At 40.6% G+C, this 21,302-nt stretch overlaps 1 protein-coding gene across 7 annotated transcripts in view; it reads left to right on the forward strand.

Annotated features, from left to right (window-relative positions):
- The window catches only part of PPARGC1A (PPARG coactivator 1 alpha), a 654,387-nt gene that overhangs the window by 628,822 nt on the left and 4,263 nt on the right, over positions 1 to 21,302 (forward strand). For 6 of the 7 annotated variants that reach the window (XM_086705322.1, XM_025921412.2, XM_086705321.1 and 3 more), the window contains 5 exons: positions 3,450 to 4,365; positions 4,959 to 5,063; positions 5,223 to 5,343; positions 14,784 to 14,905; positions 15,239 to 15,390. In XM_086705322.1, coding sequence (XP_086561448.1) covers positions 3,450 to 4,365; positions 4,959 to 5,063; positions 5,223 to 5,343; positions 14,784 to 14,905; positions 15,239 to 15,390 — 1,416 coding nt within the window. The remainder of the gene's footprint in view (positions 1 to 3,449; positions 4,366 to 4,958; positions 5,064 to 5,222; positions 5,344 to 14,783; positions 14,906 to 15,238; positions 15,391 to 21,302) is intronic. The other variant, XM_086705324.1, reaches the window with a different exon arrangement.

A 21,302-nucleotide genomic window follows, 5' to 3' on the forward strand; every position in this document is an offset into this window, starting at 1 on the left:
TATTGACTGCCCTCCTCCCGCAGGGGACAGAGTTCTGGGTGGGGAAATGGGAGAAATCCAATTAGTTCAGGTGCGGCAAGGGGTCTCTGTCCTATCAGCGGCTCTTGAAAGTTTGACACTACTTTATATATAGAAGTATATACAGTGCTTCTCACGCTTTTGTTTTGCTTTGTTTTGCTTTAGGTCTCAACTATATCTGGAAATAGATTTTCACTTAGGCACTGGTGGTTGCATCCTTGAGATTTCCCAGTCTTGCTTGGAGGTATTCTCTGAATAAAGATATTTCAGTAAACAGTACAAAAGTTTAGGGAATTATCTGAGTTGTTTTCCCTTACCCACCTACTCACTAATCCTGAAATAACTTCCATCCATGAAGCAGGTATTACTTTTTTTTTTTTTTTTTTAACAAGCAGTGCCCACAGAAATTTCTACCCCTTGTATTCTCCCTCGTGGGGTCTATCTGGTTATCTCGGAGTGTTTCCGGAAATCTTACGCACATACGTAAGAACATAGGCTTACTTCAAGTTTTAGGCAATTGCCCGTTTATTAAAAGGAACCATGAAGTCCCTAAAATACCAGCATCTTGGTGTCTTACCCAGCACAGAGTACAAGCCCAGTGAATGTCTGCTCCACCCCCATAGGCCCTCCAAAATGTGCAGAAGGGAAAAGGCTTTGTTTTTAACTCAAAAAACAAACAAAAACAAAAACAAAAAAACTCAAGCGAACAAACTACCAGCAGGGTGTCGCCACTCCCCAGAGCAACTTGAGAATCAGTTATTTAAGTGATAATGAGCTTAGGTACTAGGACAAGGGTTTCGAATGTTCAAGACTAAAAAGAATTTCTATATTTAAAATCCCTAGATAGCTGAGCTATTTTTAGAACTAGTCTCTCTTTAATAGTGGCCTAATTTGGTGTTTCTGAAGTTTAGGGTTTCTTTTTATAAGTCTAGAATGTCAGTCAAAATACATACACCTGAGAACAAGGCAATGTGCTACTTAGACATGACAGGACAGAGGCTCTCCATATGCGGCCCATGAACCACCTCATTAAAAATGTTTGACCAGCTTCCCAAGGTATTCTTGAGCCACTGAAATATAAGACCCGCTACTAAAGGAGAATCTAGAAAAATTTTTCTAAAAAAAGTACAAGAATTTTTGCACAAATAAGCCCAAGCAACATTCTCCTAAGAGCACATAATCTATTTGGAAAGACAAGATAAACTATACATTCCAAAAAGAGATGAGCAAGAATATAGAGCATTATCTGATAAGTATCAAACGAGTGATCCTGGCAATAAATTATTAGGAATGTAACAACTACTCTAATTTGGGAACCACGAGAAGATTTATGGAATTGGATTTTAGGATGTCGAATGTCATTTCCCCTATTCAAAGGCTATGTCATTTGCAATATTTGACTTTTATTGGCTGAGCAAAGAGAGATTATTCATCATTATTTCCTTGGGCATCTTAGCCTCCTGTGAGAAGTATCTGAGAATTTATCGTTTCTTTGGAGGAGCATTAGTATCTTTAAATTTGTTGTAATGGTAACTGAAGACAGCATGTGGTACAAATGAGTGTTGGAAACGGGGCAGTGCGAAAGGTAAAGGAAACAAGGGGAAAAAAGAGAGAGAAAGATTGAATACATAAGAATCTCTTAGAGCGAGTAAAAGGCATACCTGTCCGTGAAAGAGGGGACAAAAGGAGAGTGTGCCTCAGTGACATGGAGGTTTCATTGTATAATATGTCACCTCCCTATTGCCTTCAAATGAAGAGTACGGAAGGCATGTGGGGGTGCCTGCTAATCTAGGGAGCTTTTCTGGGACTCTGCTGGGTCCCTTCTCTGTGTTTGTATTCCCCTGTCTTTCTGAATTTTTCTGGGGTGGATTTCCAAAGTCACATTACTTTGCATTTTTGTAGCCTTTCTCCCCTCATTTAGAAAGCTTTAGCCGTACAGAATAAAAATTGCCAAATAGTGGTGTCAAATATTTTATTATACAGGAAATATTAATTTCTTCCATATTTTTATTGCAAAGTAGGAAAAAGAGACAGTATCTTCCTGTTCATACCAAAATTGCATGTGGCTTTCTGTGACCTACTTGGTCGTGTGTGTGTGTGTGTGTGTGTGTGTGTGTGTGTGTGTATTTTTTTCCCTTTTCTCCAGCAAAGTCAGATTTTTCGGCCATTTCCTTGAAATGTGCAGTTGCCTTAAGTCTAACCCCAGACTTGTTAGCAGACTTGAACTCTGCTGAACGGCGTTCACCCATCCTCCCGAATAGAAAATGGATTGTAAACTCAAATGTTCCCTTGTAAGCATAAAGTCATTTGAACCCTAGCGTGCCCTTCTTCAAAGTTCCTTGGACTCTGGAGCCATTTCCCAATTATCCTTCCTCGGTGTGAAGAGATGAGTAGAACTTTCTCAGGGGTGAAACATAGTGGAGGCAACTACAGCTCACAGACTCTCCCACCATGGCCATCTGATGGCATTTTCTGCTCTTCTGTAGAAAAGGACGAAAGACACCAACCGATGGGGTGTCTCTGGTCTCCCTTTATTTTATTATTATTTTTTTAATTAGTTGGTTGCCGGAGTTTGGGTCCGTTTCAGTCCTTCAGCCTCCTAACCCGCCCCGATGTTGTGCTCTAAATAAAATGGTCCACTAGCACTGCAATATTTAGTGTTCCTGTTCATTTAGGTTTCTGTTGCAGAACCATATTTTAGACAGAATGTATTAGTTATGCTTACAAGAAAGTATTATACCTACATTAGCCATGGTTTACTAAGTTAATGAACTGTGGAGACAAAAGAATCATTGCCGTCAAGTTGCACAGTTGTCTGGTTCCCTGCTTTCGTCTGTCGTGTTTTACTGGACTTCCTTTGAAGTTGTCTGTGTCCTTCCCACCCTGCCCCACATTTGCTGTCATCCCATCTTTTTTTTTTTTTTTTAAGTTGCCGAGTTCTGGGGCTCCTTGGGTAGTGATCCTCGATTAGGGAAATTTTTCTGAGCCACTTGTGTGCTCCTCAGAATTCCTTGCAGACAAAGGCTACCAAAGCTATTCTGTGATCCCCCTGGGCCGTGCTGTGTTAATGTTCCATAAGGCAGACGCACGGTGCCCTTGGAAATGCGAGCTTGGGTAATGTCTGGTGCCCGTGGAGGCCGGTAGGGAGGCGTTCGAGTTTTCTGGGAGGCCAGGTCTGTTAGCATTGGCATTTAAAACACAAAATATCACAGATTTCACTGCCGCCTGCCAGTAGTGAAATCTGTCTTTTCTTGGTGACAGGGGCTTACAGGGAGAGAGGTACTTTTTCAGGTCTTGCATGAATTTCGTGTACCTTCTTTCTCGCCATTGTCTGAAGCCCTGGAGAAGTTAGGAACACTTGTCCTGGCATTTAACCACATGATCTCCATCTCTTGTCTCTCTCCCCACCCCCCTCCTTCTTTTTCCCATAGGCCTAACTCCGCCCACTACTCCTCCTCACAAAGCCAACCAAGATAACCCTTTCAGGACTTCTCCAAAGCTGAAGTCCTCTTGCAAGACTGTGGGACCTCCTCCATCAAAGAAGCCCAGGTACAGTGAGCCTCCTGGCACCCAAGGCAATAACTCCACCAAGAAGGGGCCCGAGCAGTCTGAGTTGTACGCACAACTCAGCAAGACCTCCGTGCTCACCAGTGGACACGAGGAAAGGAAGGCCAAGCGGCCCAGCCTACGGCTGTTTGGTGACCATGACTATTGTCAGTCGATTAATTCCAAAACGGAAATACTCATTAATATATCACAGGAGCTCCAAGACTCTAGACAACTAGAATATAAAGATGCCCCCTCCGATTGGCAGGGGCAGATTTGTTCTTCCACAGATTCAGACCAGTGCTACCTGAGAGAGACTCCGGGGGCGGGCAAGCAGGTCTCTCCTTGCAGCACCAGAAAACAGCTCCAAGACCAGGAAATCCGAGCCGAGCTGAACAAGCACTTCGGTCATCCCAGTCAAGCTGTTTTTGACGACGAAGCAGACAAGACCAGTGAACTGAGGGACAGTGATTTCAGTAATGAACAATTCTCCAAACTACCTATGTTTATAAATTCAGGACTAGCCATGGATGGCCTGTTTGATGACAGTGAAGATGAAAGTGATAAACTGAACTACCCTTGGGATGGCACACAATCCTATTCGTTGTTCGATGTGTCGCCTTCTTGCTCCTCTTTTAACTCTCCGTGTAGAGATTCCGTGTCACCACCCAAATCCTTATTTTCTCAAAGACCCCAAAGGATGCGCTCTCGTTCAAGGTCCTTTTCTCGACACAGGTCGTGTTCCCGATCACCATATTCCAGGTCAAGATCAAGGTCCCCAGGCAGTAGATCCTCTTCAAGGTAACCTTGTCATCACCCACCCCAGAGCATCAGGTCCAAAAAACAGACAAACCAACCAACCAACCAAAAAAAAAAAAAAAAAAAACAAAACAAAACCAAAACACACACTCACAACCCACAGGCAGCCCGGCCCCTCAACACCGCATCCCCAGTGCCTCTGGAACTAACGAGGATGTTGTCACACAGACAGTCCTCCTCATCTTAAATCTGTCAGCCTTGAGCACAGTGGCTTGAGCCAGTCGGATCACAGAGAGCAATTTGTAAGAAACCTACTTGCTCCCCTAACTTTTTCCATTACCTGGAGGGTTGCCCTGTGCCAGTACAGTTGAGATCCACGCGAGATAAAGCTGACATTGTACCAGACTGGCGCTCGGCGTTAGCATCAATAAGAGAGGCTGGGAAAGCACACATCACTCCCCAGACCTCTAAGCTGACTACACCATCACAAACCGCCACCGGGAAATCTCACCAGTAGCTAGGAGGAAAAAGCCGCTCTCTGTCACACGGTGTTCCGGGGGCTATTCTGTCGTGCCAGTAAACCGGGGTGAAGCGGCAGTTGCAAATGCCCTCTCTGTTTTTCCTCTCGCTCCCAGATCTTGCTACTACTATGAGTCGAGCCACTGCAGACACCGCGCGCACCGAAATTCTCCTCTGTGCGCAAGATCACGTTCCGGGTCGCCCTACAGCCGGAGGCCCAGGTGAGGGTGCCTGTCATTTTCCTTCTGCTCCTCTCACCCCCTCCTCTAGATGACGCGGTGTTAGCTCGAACCCTGCCCCCTCCCCCGATCATGATTCGTTTTGCTTGGGTAAATGGAGGCGGTTGACGGTTGACTTAATGATGAAGTTATGTTTCTCAGGTATGACAGCTACGAGGAATATCAGCACGAAAGGCTGAAGAGGGAAGAATACCGCAAAGAGTATGAGAAGCGGGAGTCTGAAAGGGCCAAACAAAGGGAGAGGCAGAGGCAGAAGGCAATTGTAAGCAGCTGGGAGCTCACTTTCATTTTAAGGGAGGGTTTCCCTTCCCTTCCCTTCCCTTCCCTTCCCTTCCCTTCCCTTCCCTTCCCTTCCACCTGTTTTTTTTTTTTTTTTTTTTTTTTTGTAGACTAGAAAATAAACTAAAGCGAAGGCTTTGTTAGAATATGCAACATTCAGCCTGTTGACTTTGAAACAGCGGTGGGTCCCCCATCCAATCCCTCTTGACGCAGATTATTGGGAAGCAACATGGTAAATGAGCGTAGGTTCCTATTCGGACTTCACGTTCCTCATTCATCTTGAAGCTCGTTGCTGTTCTCTACTTTTGTTTTCCAAAATGGAGGGAGCAGGGATTTATTCAGTCAAAGACTGGTTCCATCGGGGTCAGAAGATGGGTTTTTCTTACCGTCCTCTGCGGCTTTTGTGAGTGGAAGATGAGGCGGTGCCCGTGTTTGGTTTTTTAGTTTTTGTCTTTTCTGCAGACGTTAGAATTGGATCGTGCGGGAAGGGACCGGGTTCAAGTTAGATTTAAAGGAGGCGGTAGATGAAGATTTGCTAAAAAGTCATCATTTCTTACTTGTGCTGGGTCAGCATCTAACCGGGTAGTTGACACATCCACATTTCTTATGAGTTACTTTGCAGTAACCCATTATGTATTTCGTCACCACGTACTGCAAGGCATCGCATCTCCTTGACATACAGACATCACTGACACTTCGATGTAAAGATCCAGGCTATGTTGAACTTGTTGGTTCTCTGCGGGTCACTACTTCTCAGCACCTGCTCGCAAGTAGGTAGATTTTACCCCAGCTCCCTCCTATTGCTTTTCAACCCAGAACTTAGAAGGCGAAAGCCAGTGGCCCCAGTTGTCAGTCTTGCCCATGGCAGACATTCCTAATCAATTATGGAACTCTTCCCACTGAGCCCGCGGGGAAACTTTGGGTCTCTCCCAACTCAGGGCTTCAGGGAGCCTTGAGTAATCAATCAGAAGTGGCATTGCTTTTGTCCGCCGTGGCTGCCTGTCTGTGCTTCATTGTTCCTGAGAGTCATTTCAGTTAGATCAGCTGTTCCCAGGTCTTGCATATAAGGGAACCAAGGTTTAGGGAAATGACTTTCAACTGTAAAGGTGAGATTTATATTGTACCTTTAAGAAAACCTACAACCATCAACAAAATCTTGAAAAAACTACATAAAAGAACTGACGAATGGGGTCAAAATCAAGCACTGGCCAACAGTTATCAACCAGAGGGAAAAGGTTAACTGAGAGGCTTGTTAATAGCAGGCACTCGAGGAAAAAGAAGGGAGAAGTAATTGAATACTTAGGCTAAAGGTCTAGAGTGTTTGCTGTCATTTAACGTTGAAGCTACCTAAGACTGAATCAAAAGTCTTGTGCAAATTACAACACCTTTGCTCATTTTTCTCAACTTTCAAATGAGCTGTGATATTAAGAGCTGCCAGAGTGTCATTCGTTAACACTTAAAGAAGACTAATGAAAATTAAAAATTCAATTTTTCTAATTTTGCTGTATTTAATTAATAGCCTGTTCAATAATTATAATAACTCACATTTATATAATGCCATAGAGTTTACAAAGCCTTTTGGTATGGCACATTACAGTTAATCTTTACAAAAGAGAATCATGTTGAGCAAGCATGTAGGAAAAGAGTTATTTCAGTGTTTGCAAATCCATATTTTGTAAAATCCTTCATGTTTCTTCCCAAAAGTATCACAGTGAAGAGAACGATTAATGGTTTCATTATGTGTTTGTGCAAAATACACCACTATAACCAAAGCTGTGCAGATAAATATAGCTAAATGGCATGTGTTTCTTTTTGTCCTTCCGAAGATAATTTAGTGCCAGATACTTAAAGAGAGTGCATAAAGGAGAGAGGGGTCTTTTCATTAGTTTGGCTCTTTCCAAAATATCAATTGGTGTGGCTGGTCTACATTCCACAGTTATGCCTGTGCCAAAAGCAACCTTGAGGTCACTAGCCCCAGACTGAAAGCAGATACCCTCTGCCTTCTCTTTGTGTCACCAATGTTGACCAGTTCTTTAGTTAATTCTTTGAGTAAGACAGTCTTTATCAGTTATCTCTGAAAGATGGCTTATATAGTAAAAATATCAAGTTGGCTTACACTGAGTCATTATAAATTAACTAGACATCTGGCTTTGAGATTTTTTTGTTTTTGTTTTGGAAAAGGAGATTGAAAAAAAAAAACTAGGACATAGGGATTATTTACTCTGTAATCAGCGAACTATAGATAATAAGAGCTGAATATAAAGATGTGGGACTAACTCGTAAATTCACCCCCTCTTGGACAATGACATGCTGTTTCTGCTTCACATAAGCGAGAACTCCTGATCCTTTATGTGATAAACATTTGCTAGTTGCTTAGGATATAGAATCAGGTAAGACCTGGTCCACACATCCAGAGAGCTTCAAGTCTCCCGGCAGATAAAGATATGCAAACGAGCAGTAAGGTATGTTAAGTGCTATGGCAGAAGGTAACCTAAGGTACTGGTGGCAAATGGGTGGACACCTAGACCTGAGAATGAGGGAGGGCATTCCTGGTGAGGGTGAGATTGATCTGAAATCGAAAGAGAAGGAAGGCAAAGGTTTTCTACACCTGTGCTTTCCAATATGGCAGCCACTCGCCACACTGAATTAAGATGCACTATAAATGTGATTGGCTGTTGAAAATTTAGTTCAAAAGAAGAGGGTAAAATGCCTGATTAATACTTTTCATATCAATGGCAAATTGAAATGATAATGTTTTGGACATATCTTTTTTTTCAACGTTTTTTATTTATTTTTGGGACAGAGAGAGGCAGAGCATGAACGGGGGAGGGGCAGAGAGAGAGGGAGACACAGAATCGGAAACAGGCTCTAGGCTCCGAGCCATCAGCCCAGAGCCTGACGCGGGGCTCGAACTCATGGACCGCGAGATCGTGACCTGGCTGAAGTCGGACGCTTAACCGACTGCGCCACCCAGGCGCCCCTGTTTTGGACATATTGAGCTAAACAAAATACATTATTAAAATTAAATTTTCTGTTTCTTTTTGCTTTTTTAACATGTGCCTCCTAGAAAATTTAAGTTTGCATAGGCTGCATTATGTTTTTAGTGGGCACTGCTGTTCTAGGCAGAAGCTATAGGTCACAGTAAGTCCCTAGACAAGAGCAAGGTATGCTGAGAAACTGCTAGTCATTTAACCAGAACACTGGGGAACAGAATCGGTACTGGAGGGCTCGATGGAAGCGAGATCCTTAAAGTGTCCTGTAAGACATGACAAAGATTGTGAAGGCTATCTTGAAGGCATAGTGGAATTTCTTAATGAGTTTACCATAGGAAGATTTTCTGATTGCTTTCCTTCATCAAGATGATTTACTTTCTTGTGCCACAGTGCATTTGCAAAATGTATTTTAATGGACTTGGGCACAGAGATACATGTGATGAGCTTTGACTCATTTGACTGGATCGGCTTGAGAGGTCATTCGTGAAACAGCTAAAGGAACTAGGGCAGTCCTCTTAACTTGGTTGGGTAGGTGATTTCCATTCATATTTTTGAGAAACCCTTGACGTAATGAATAAGTAGTAAATTTTGTTTAGAATATCTAGGGTGCAATGCTGGGTTATCTATTAATTCAGATCAATCATATAATTAGAGGACTAGCAAAGCAGAGGCCCAAAAAGGAAATGAAAAAAATGTTAAATCATCGAATAACTGATATTTTACAAAATTAAAGCGGTCTTTGCCGCCTTTGGCTTGCTGTCTATATTGCTTTTATTTTGAGTTCCGTAAGGAGACGGTTTAGGAGGTCTGTATAAACTTGTCATTGCTTATGCGTCTAAAAGTCTTTATCCAGACCAACCTGGATGCAGCAAGTCAGAGAGTTAAGAGAGGTCTAATAGTCAGTAGTTACTAACACAGAATCTTATATTGGGGTTGACCATTGCCACCGTTCTGATTGTTCCTTTCCTCCACTTTCCACCTGAATTCTTTCTCAAGAACCACGTCACCCTGTCTTTCTCAGCCTTGCAGTAATTTAGGTTAATCGGAACTTTGCAAGCCAGAGTTTGGCACTTAATGTCTAAACTGTCACTGCCCTAATTTCTCGTAGAGTTCTAAGTCCCACTCATTTGCAGTCGGTAAAATTTTCTGCCAGAAAACATGATAATGGGATGTTCATTTAAAGGGTAAATGTACACATTATGATACGGCTCAGTGCTTGAAACCCAAACCAGATGTGCCTGGGCAATGACTAAGCCATTTCATTTCTCCCTTCCATTCGTCAGTATGCAGCCCAGGAGTCAGGAACAGTGCTTCATCACGGATAATTATCAGCTTCTTCCAAATGGGAAAAAAAAAAATTATGTGTGTGTGTAATTTCTCATAGTTAGAATTTTTGGAGAAAATAGTTTTCTATCCAAGCCTTTTTCAAGAGATACTTCATGTAGGTTAGAATACATGTTCTATTGTGAGTTGAACCTCACTATTTAGAAATTATCAGTTTTACTGAAAGCTGTCCTACATCCTCTCAGTTTCCATGCTGTCTGCCTTATCCGTGTGTTTACTTGCATACTGGCTCTTACGTAGACTATCCTGGATTTATTCACCCTGATCCAAACTTAGGCTTAGAAGAATATTCCTGGGTAGTACTTAGCTGCAAGTAACTTTGGAAAACTGAGTACCGTAGTTTTGTTTCTTCTCTAAGAGTATTACTATAATCAATATGAAGGGAAAGAGAGGGAAAAAAACACAATTTGACTTTTGTCAAGGTTTGGCATTTCTTTCTGTCCATATGTGCCTTTTCACAGCCATCCACCCCCTCACCTTGTCTTTTAGATGGAGGACCTCACTGTACCATTCAGCCTAGAGGGCATAGATTTTATCCATATACCTCACATACAGTATTTGTAATATCTTTGAAATTTCTGAGGAAGTCAGGTTGGTAGCTAATCTGGAAATGAACATGAGTCTTTCGTGGCTGAAGTTGACATGCAGCTTCCTTAACATAGGAAAAAATTTTTACATTATCCTGACTTGGAAATGTAGGCTAAGAGTTCTGAGAATCAAAATCTAAATTCTATCAGGCTGTTCCTTGTTGTTACCGGGTGTTGCAAAGCATTTTAGGGAGATAACCCATAAAGAAGCATCAAGCACAGTGCTTGGCATATATTAGAATTCAATAAATGTTAACCTCCCTGCTAAATTCCCTTTCTCTTAGTCAAACCCCTTTTACCAAAACTAGCTTATTATTTGACTGCAGCCATTGTATGTTTCCCCAGCTACCCGAGAGGCTCTATTCTCTTTTTGATAAAGATTTTGATCATGCAAAGTCAGTTAATTTCAGTCAGTTTTTTTCCCTGTATTTCCCCCCCTGCATTTTGATATAATGATGATTTACTATACCTGTTAATGCAATATAAATCTTCAATTTTGTTATCCACACCATCAGCAAACTAGCTTTTGTGAAAATGGAAGCTAAAAGATATTTGATAAATGTTCCGTCCTCCTCAATAGTGAAAACTGGTCCGAAAATCATTTGTCAAGGAGCTTTTTCCAAAGGTTTAGAGTTCCTCCAAGCCTTTAAGAAGTTGAAAATGTTATTAAGCATTTTGATTTCTTTTCCTTTCATCTCCTGTTTAGAAATTAATGTCTTGAAAAATTGGCTGCAAATGTTAAGGTTTTTTAAAGATATGGAATCTATTCATCTGCCTAATAAAACTGCAACATGTTAAAAATAATCGGTTCTTTGCTAGACATTTTGGCCAATCTTGGAAAGATTTTTGTCTTTGCTTTTAGACCTTCAGATGCCTTTTAGTTTCATTTTTAGCACTAGGAAAACCAAGCACTCTAATCATTTTCTAAAATGAGAATTTCAGCATGTATTCAATCTCTGATCTTTGTAAGGAAGCAAGACGTGGTTCCATTCCTGTGTTTCATAAAAGGAGATGATAGACAAATAGGTAATTTAAGTGATTGTGCACCAGCCCTTTGGGTTTCTGTTTTTTCCCATCTAGATTGTGTCTTCTTTTTACTGCAGAATGTATCAGTATCCAAAAAGGTCCTCTGGTTTATCTTCTTTGTGGGATCGTTGTTGCATACAGTTTTGTATAAAGAAGCAATTCAGAGACTGTCCCAATATGTTTGCATATGGACGTGCATATGGTCGATTTTAGCTTTAACTTCAAATTTCCTTGAATACGTAGGCTGTGTGTATTCCCATAATGGTAGTTGAGCAATTTCTTTGTGATGGTTCAATTTCTTTCTCTCTCTTCTGCCTTTCCCCCTCCTTTTTCTTTATACAGTAGTAACCTTCCTAAAAAAGGCCTATTAAAAAAAAAAAAAAAAAGTAACACCCATGCAAGCAGGCGCCAGAAAGTTTAGATAACAGTCCCATCACATTTGGCTGTTTGGCTAGAGCTGGCTGTAAATAGAATGGAATGTGGTGTTATGAGTCCCTTACTCCAGTGTACAACACTGCCCCAGGATGAGTCTCACCATCCATTTGTATTTATTGATTTCCAGGATGTGCTGGGTGGTCTGGAACAACACAATTACAGCCTTCAGTTGAGACATACAATCTACATGGAAGTGAATCAGGCAGTCCATTCTGTTTGTGGGACTGCACCCGGTCAATCATTTAGGCCTGATAGCTGTTGTCAAGGGAATTGTGTTTTACTGAGTGTTTCAGTGGAGGCCCACCTCGGATTTTCAGAAGTGATTTTTAGGAGTGAGAGCTCTGCAAACATGTAGTTACTCCACACTTCTTCCACTTAAACCTGTAAAAACAAATCATGGAAACCTTTGTCAATTCACTCAGCTTAACTACCTTGGCAAGGTCTTTCCTATGACTAGGCATCAAACCTGGCTTTCATTCTCCATTTTCTTAGAGAGTCTCAGGGAGTAAGGATTACCCTTCAGCCTCTTTGATGCAATGAAGGGTGTAAGGGTAAGTGTTGAAATTGATTGGTGATTGATTGATTTTTTCAACAAATATTCATTTAGACTCTGTTAGGTTTCAAGTACCCTTGACATACAGTTGTCAATCGGACAGATGCAGATTGTAGGGGGAAACAGACATGAAACAACGAGTTAATTATTAATTATTTAATTACAATTGGTCATCAAACTCTGAAAGAGAAATAGTGTACTATAAGAACAAATGATAGGAAACCTGACCTCATCTCAAGTCTCAGAAAGGAAATGATTGTTGAGTTCGGTGTAATTTTAGACAGTATGTGTATATCGGAGAAGAGGAGGAGGAGACAGTGTGGGGAGGCTATTATAAAGAGCAAGGGAACAGCTTGTGCAAAGGCCTTGGGGAAGGAAAGGAGCACAGTATATACTAGGGACCGAGTAGCTCAAGGTGGCTGGAAAATAAAGGGATGAGTGGGAAGTAGGAGGGAAAACCCACGAGGGAGACGAGTCTAGACCACGCAAGGCCTCGTGGGTCCTGTTAATGATTTAGGTCTTTCCTTAAAAGTTATGTGAGGCCATTGAAATGTTTTAGACAGTAATTGACATGATCAGATTCCTGTTCCCTTAGCAAAGATTATTCCGATTGAAGTGAAAGAATAGATTGGAGGAGAATAAATATAGACCCAGGATCCAAGTTAAGAGACTGTTATGCTAGTCCACAAAGAGATGCTGGCACCTCAGTTTAGAGGAGATCGAGTAAGAGAGACAGACCAGACAGGTATTTAGGAGGTAAAATCAACAGAGCCAATGAATGATTGGATGTATAGAGGGGACTAAAAGGGAAGAATCGAGGAAGGCGCTCAGGTTTTTGTCCTGAATCTTGGCTAGATGACATTAACTTCACTGACATTAAGACCATTGGAGAGAGACCTACTGGGGAGAGGGTGGAACTGGAGCGCTGGGTTTGGGTAATGGTCTAGTTTGAAGTGCTCAGGGGACATCCAGCTCGAGATGTCAGATAGACAGTTGGCTATTTGCATCTGAGTCTCCGAGGAACTTCTCTTATCAAAACAGAAATATGAGCGTTGCCTGTGGTAAAAGAAGATGATGAACAGATGATCGGATCACCTAGGAGACTCTAGTCTGTAAATTGCTCAGTTACGTTTCACAAGTGCTTACTGAGTTTTCACTCTTTGCCAGGCCCTTTGCTAAATACTGGGCATATGAAAAGGAAAGACATGCAGGGAATAACATAGAGTATCTCTTTGCCATAAGCCCAGATTACTTTGTACCTCATCCGAGACAGGATACCCTCAGTACATCTGGAGGAAACTCTTCGGCAAGCTGAATCCATGCCTTAGTCCTGTGTGTTTCCTAATCTTGGCTCCCATCTAACTTAAAGCTTGCAACCTATAAGTTCACTTCATTCTTGTTTGTTCTCAGTAGGCATATAGACGAGTTGGTAAGCACGTTCTTTCCATTGACGCCCTATGTTCTCGAAAAACCTTGCCTTGGTTTTGAGGGACATCATCACCTTTGGCCTTGTCTTCTTGGAATGACAAATACAGGATTGCTTCTTACACTGAGAAGTGTTTTTTACTGTTTCCTGAAAAAGGAGTCCATCCCTGGGCTGTCAGATATTATTCCCATATTTTGTAGGCTATAAATTGCTGATGACTTTCAGATTATGATGATATTGACTCCACTTCTGAAAATTAGGCCACACCCTTCTAGTCTGTTCCTAAAATAAGATTCATTGCTAAAGTGAAATTTATAGCTTCTTTTATAGCTCTTATTCTGCAGAGACCCATGGCTTAAAATAGCCTACATTTTAAGACTGTATTTTCATATTATTGTCTTTGGACCACCTGCATCAGAATCACTGGGGTGTGCTTATTAAAAATGAAGATTGTTGAATCGTATTTTCTAATTTTTTTAATATAGCCAGGATAAACCCCAATAATTTGCATTTTTAATAAGCACCCCAGGTAATTTTTATTTATACTGGAGTTTAAGAATCGTTGTTTCGAGGGATGTCTAAATTTGTACATCTCATTATTCGAATCCTGAGTTAAATGAGAAATTAAACAGTTTTGCAAGCCAGGTCAGTTTCTTACCAATTTGGAAGATGAATAATCAAGTCACAGGTGTTAAAATATTTAACCGGTATCTTCCAGCTGTCCAGAGATAAAAAGATTGCATTGCCCATATTTCTTTTGTAATACATAGACGCTCACTTGAGAGAAGAACAGAGCTGGAGAGCAAAAGCAGAAGAGTGAGATCCAGGGTAGGGTGCGCGGGAGAAAGAGCAGTACTGGAGAAATGGACACGAAAACTGGGGTCACGTGTTGTCTCTCGTTCAGTTTTAGTGTATGTTTTGCTTTCACTGGCATGCTCCGTGGGTTCTTGGTGCGCATGAGCATACATGTATGAATGTTTCTAGAGATGTAACTTCCTTCCTATCTCCAGAACTGGCAAAAGTCTCTCCTTCCTCCCCCCCCCCCCACCCCTTCCCCAGGAAGAACGCCGTGTGATTTACGTTGGTAAAATCAGACCTGACACAACACGGACGGAACTGAGGGACCGTTTTGAAGTTTTTGGTGAAATTGAGGAGTGCACAGTAAATCTGCGGGATGATGGGTAAGAATCTTCAAGATTATTTCTTGTTTAGAGGCTGACATATGTAAAAAATTATGGCCATAAGATTACTAGGATGGGAATGCTTTGACAGATGACATGTTGAGTTCAGAACCTTATTTATTTTCTTTTATCCCTATTTATTAATCTTTCTAGTTGAGATTTCCTGTCCCAGAAATAAGTATTTAGCTGCTTGACAGGACAATCACACTGATAAATGGATGCAGCGGTTGAGACGTTGGCACCAGCGACGTCTCCCGAAGTAAGGAAGGGTTACAGGCATATATGTTAATCCTTCCTCACCAGCTTTGATCCTCTCTTCTTTGTCTGTTCCAGAGACAGCTATGGTTTCATTACCTACCGTTATACCTGTGATGCTTTTGCTGCTCTTGAAAACGGATACACTTTGCGCAGGTCGAATGAAACTGACTTCGAGCTGTACTTTTGTGGACGCAAGCAATTTTTCAAGTCTAACTATGCAGACCTAGGTATGGATTTTATTGTACATGGAATGAGGAATCCATAATGTAAGGCTCAAAAAAATGGAAGCAGATGTAAACCATAGGCATATTGGGTTGGGCCATCATTTTATTTTGCTAGGGGGAATATTTGAATACATATTTTATCTTATTTCTAATTTTTTATCATCTGGGCCATTCTCAGAAGCAAGGGGCTTAGGTTTTGGAAACAAAGGACAGAAGTGAGTTCTTTGTAGTATCTTCTCAAATGCTGAAAGTTTGGGCTATTTGCATATGTGTATGTTAGCAAGCGTTTATGGTGTGTGTGTGTGTGTGTGTGTGTGTGTGTGTGTGTGTGTGTGTCTTTATTGTGTAGGTTTGCAGTGCGACTCCTTTTGTATAAACCTTAGCATTATCACCATTGGCTCATGGGACAGAATTTGCAAAAGTCTGGTTCTTTTTTCCTTATTGTCCTACAAACTCTTAAAAATGTTAAGACATATTCTACAAATTACACCTTGAGAAGAGAAAATATAATTTCATATGCTAAATCACACTATACTTTCTTTAAAACAAAAGGAGAGGGAAAAAAAACAACAACCCTGTTCTGTTTTTAGTGTTTCCAGATGCTAGGCACTGTGCCCGGGGCTCTGCAAGCATTTTCTTATTTAATTACTACAGAACAATCTTAGAAGGTGGCTATTGTTACTGTCATCTCCCTTTGACAGATAAGGAAACTGAAGCATTTCTAAGTATTCATTTTTCCTGTTACAAAAGTTATACAGACTCAAGGGGTAACATTTGGGAAATATAAAAAAGTATTAAGAAAAATAGTCCTATCACCTATCAGCACATCACCTAAAGGTCTGCTGTGTGATTTGCAGTCCAGTGTTTTGTCTCAGAATGTCTAATTTCTTACAGTTGAGGTCACATCATATAGATTTATAAAGCTTTAAATTCTACTTTTCTCAGTTAATACTATAGAAGTTCATTTTCCACTGTGATTCATGGGATTCAAAATAATTTATCAACTTATTTGAATGGTTGCACTGTATTGTGTTAGGTGAGTACCATTGTATTTAATCATTCCAGTACAGCTAAACATTTATTTAATTGTCAATTTTTTTGGCATTATAAATAATGCCAAAATGGACATCTTAATTTTCTTCTCCATTTTAATTTGGTGCCTTTGCATGTCCGTCCCTATTTAATGTGTGTATTGTAAGCCTTTAAATTCTTAGATGAAGGAATGAAGGAAGGGAAATGGCAAATGTCTTGTGCATATGACATAATTATTTAAATCAATTTGTAACAATAATCATAAAATTAACATAGAAACCTCTTCCGAAGCATTACTCTGTATCTGTCTGCACTTGCTTTGGCTTGGTGTAAAGAAAGAAATGAATACCAAATACGGGGATTTTTTTTCTCCCTTCCACCGAAGTGATGTCTTCCTAAAGTAATTGATATAGGTGGTGTGCATTGTTCGGGGGGGAATATGCTATAATTCACTTCACAGGCTAAATAGATAGTATGAAGCAGGGGAGCGGCAGCTGACTGTCAGAGAGATAGAGGCCTAGGGATGAAAATATAAAAGGTGGCAAGTCATTTGTTCAAATGTTGGCTGATAAAAACGGTCAAGACGGATTGAAGTCTTAAGTTGATTTGACTTATTTTCTTCAGTGATGAAGGCCAGGGTGTTTCCAGTCTTTCAAAACATCTAGAGTTTAAAATAAGCTACCTAGAGGGGCCTTTAAATCACGATTCATCACTGGTAGAGGGAGGATTGGATGGTATTTCCAAATTGAACCGGAGCCTCCCTGAAATATTTCTAAGAAGAATGTTTCCCCTCTTGTTATCTCTCTGTCTAGCCAGCAGCAATAGAAACTTTGCCGTCGCTAAGCTGGCTCTGTATTCTGTGAAAAGTAGGTTTGATGTGTATTGTAGCAGCATGGCTTTTTCCAATTCCCTCAAGCCCTACAATTTCACGAAGGGTAGTCGATTGGAGCGTAGTTGCTCTGTAGTGGAAAGACCCCTGGCTTTGGAATCTTACAGACCTGGTTTTGAAACCTGACTTAAATTCTGACCTTGAACAAACAATTACACTTCCTCTGCTTCCAGTCCTTCATTTGTAAACCACTCCATAGTGTTGTTGCAGAGATTAAATAAATGTTTGTGAAGCTGTTAGCACAGTGTCTGTGTGAAGCTGTTAGCACGGTGTCTGGTAGAAAGTAGGTGCTCAATACATAGAAGCTATGATTGTGATTATAAATGATGGTCATGAGAAGTTAGAAATACCAGTTATTTTATTTTTTTAATGTTTATTTTTGAAAGAGAGAGAGAGAGACAGAGACAGAGTGTGAGTGGGGGAGGGGCATAGAGGGAGACACAGAATCTGAACCAGGCTCCAGGCTGCAAGCTGTCAGCGCAGAGCCTGACTCGGGGCTCAAACCCACTGACCGCGAGATCATGACCTGAGCTGAAGTGGGTCGTTTAGCCGAATGAGCCACCCAGGCGCCTCTGTAATTTCAAGTTATTTTAAAATGAAAGCGTCAGCGTCAGGGATCAGCTTCGGAACTGAACGACATTCATATGTGTCTTGTTTTTGTCCCCTGAAGATGTTCGGTGCAATGCTTCAGGGAACGTCCGGTGAATTTGGTGAACATGAGACCAGACCGGACACTTGGAGGGATCGGGAGCTCATATGTGTGTCCAGAGTTAGTGAAAATGATGTGATATAGATTAATTTTACCAGGAGTAAAGTGACCTATCATTTTAGGTAGATTTAACCAGTTTTTTTTCTGTTTTTATTTGCTCCCCAAGCCAAGTTAGCTCACACATCCTATCCCTCTGCTATGGAGGCCACCTAGTGATTACCACAATGCTATTAGTGCACAGTGTAATGATTCCAAGTTAATATCATGAGCCACTTTTATAAGTGAGACTCAAGAGTTTAAAGGGACAATCAAAGTTACCGAGGTCAAGCCAGGATTTAGGCCTGGTTTCCATGAATCTGTAATCTGTGAGTCTGTCTGTTTACTGTCTTGTAACCAGATGGATCTTTCTGAAAGACCTCGATGAAAAATCTTGAAGAGGAAAGATAGAAATTAAATTAGGACTGTAGGACCAGAAGAGAAGGATGGGTCAGTATTAAGAATATAATAATTTGGGGTGCCCGGGTGGCTCAGCTGGTCGAGCACCTGACTGCGGCTCAGGTTCCTAGCTCCCTGTTGGTGAGTTTGAGCTCTGCATCGGGCTCTGTGTTGACAGCTCGGAGCCTGCTTCAGATTCTGTGTCTCCCTCTCTTTCTGCCCCTGCCCTGCTCGCACTCTGTCTCTGTCTCTCTCAAAAATAAACATTAAAAAAAGGTATAAAAAGGAATATAATAATTTGCTCATCAGGAATTAGTTTTCGCATAAAACTTATACTAAGAAAAATAAAATAAATAACATATCCATCACAAATTATTAACTCAAAAAATGTATTACATTATCAGCATCTTGAATATATCCATAACTTTATATATACCCTTGGCATTAATTGGTACATCATCCCAAGATCCCAACACAAATATTTTCAACCACTTTTTTTTTTTTTAGTATGCTGGCATTCAAGATTAATACATTCATTCAAAAAATATTCATTTTAGTACCTCCTTTGTGCCAAAAGTTTTCTAGGCGGTAGGAATACCGTTGTAACACGATGTGTTTCTATTTATACGGTATCATTATTTGTAACAACTTATTTATTTTTAATAACTAGAGTGGCTTTGGGGTTATTCCCGTAAAACTTTTATTATGTCTTAGTTGTGTTGCAACATCCTTCTTTAGTGGCAACAAAGAGGTGTTGTCGATGTTATTTTCTCAGGAATTGTACGTAACCACGTTCTGTATTCATGCGATGACAAAGAGTTTGCAGATGCCCGTAGTGTGACATAGTATGCCCGTATAAGTGATTCCATCTATGTGAATATCAGCCAGCACGTTTCATAGTGAAGAAACTCTTGAGAGCCACGGTTTTGAAGCATCTTTTGCTAACGAAAATATGGAAACCCTGAAACTCTGGGTTTGATGTAGAGTGACCCAAAGTTAAGATATTTTAAGTCTTCTCAGAATTTCCTTCAGGAAAGATATGTATGTGTGCTCTTGATGTTTCAGTGATGACCTTAATGCCACAGAGTCCGGCCATCAGGGAGCTCGTCTAACTTTATTTGTAATGCAAGTGGAATTCTGATTTCAAGTTAATGTCAAGCCACGAGCAGGACTTCGTGTGTGTGTGTGTGTGTGTGTGTGTGTGTGTGTGTGTGTTTCTACAAGAAAGACTTTGATTGGAACAACCGCTGGTCGTGAGGCTTTAGTGATACGAGCCAACTGCTCATCAGGCTATGAAGAGAAGGGTGGGAGCCAGTGTGATTTAAGAATTGACTCCTGGAGATTTTAGTGAGGAGCGATTTTTTCCCCTTTCTTTTATGTCCGGCCGACTGCAATTGCTGTTCTTACCTGGAAAAACTGGATTGACAAAACGTCAGTAAATACAAGGGATGGTAAGAGTGAAAGGAAAAACAAAAGTGAAGGAATTTCCTTGCCTTTAAGTCTGAGATGGTTAAAGGAGCTCGAAGCGAGGAGGGGAAATCAGCCTGGTACTGGAGAGCTTGAGGGATTGCAACCTTTTCAGCAGAACAGCTTGTGAGGTCAATGAGTATGCCTCCACATTATCTACTCTTACACTCTCTGTCACTTCGGACATTTCTATTTTGTAACTTATTCTGGATAAAACATACAAGGGTTCATATTTTAGTAGGGTTGTTAATGTTTCCCAGAGAGGTCTTGTTTTCCCTGCAAATAAGTGCTTTCAAATGAATGAGTTCATTTGCAAGAAGAGGCTTCCTATTCTGTCTCCAAGATAGCTTTTCCTCATTTGCAAGACCGGCAAGAAATATCTGACTTTTTTATAAATGTCAGTGGAGGAAAATCAGAAATATTTAGAATCAGAATTTCATTTCACACCCATTGCTGCTGGAACATGACAGTTTTGTTAAGGGCTATGTGAAGTATGTGGAACTCTTCACAAAAGCTGACTTGGACTAGTGTAGGAATTCAAAGAAGACCGTGGTTTTATTCTTACCTGTGAATTTTTCCTCTCGTATTCTTGGGTAAAGAGGTTGACTTTACCTTCTCTGGACCTGAAGTGTTTCCCTGAACCTTCTCATGTGGGCATAATTTGTGCCACTATTGCTGGGGTTTCCCCAAGGTACTGGAATAGATCAATGGATCATATGTCCCTCCTGCCTCAAAGGGGAGCAGTCAGGTGGCGAATGGGTGAAATTCTAATGATTCTCCCTCCTGCCCACTCTCCTGGCTTTTATGCTCTGTGAAATCCATCCTATTGGATAGGGAAGTTAATTCCAGCTTCTACTCTTACCTGTCCACCTAAGTTGTCGAGGAACCTTGGGTAAGTCATTTAACATGCCAGAAAGGGGGCAGGACATGGTTTTTTTTTAAAGTATATTGATTGAATGTGTTGCTATTGAATAGAAATACTAAGTTTGTTCTGATTATCTCTAGGATTGTTTAAGACTAAAATGAGTCAATAAATGAGTGTTTTGAATGCTTCCCACCCCTTACCCTCTGCAAATATATGTGTATTTTAAATACTTATTTTTATGTATTATATATAATTATATATATAAATTCATAAGTATACTGATATATTATTCATAAATTATTATGTGAATTATATATATCAATAGCATGCCAATAAAGTATAAGTATACTGATATATTATTCATAAATTATTATGTAAATTATATATATGTATCAATAGTATGCCGATAAAATATTGGGTGTATATACCCTCTGCAAATATGTACTTATATAAATTTACATCAATATTGATGTTGATGTCAATTATATTTATATCAATTAATATCAATATTGATATTT

This window comes from Puma concolor, chromosome B1, assembly GCF_028749965.1.
Source record: "Puma concolor isolate L17-30 chromosome B1, mPumCon1.1.hap2, whole genome shotgun sequence".
NCBI lineage: Eukaryota > Metazoa > Chordata > Mammalia > Carnivora > Felidae > Puma > Puma concolor.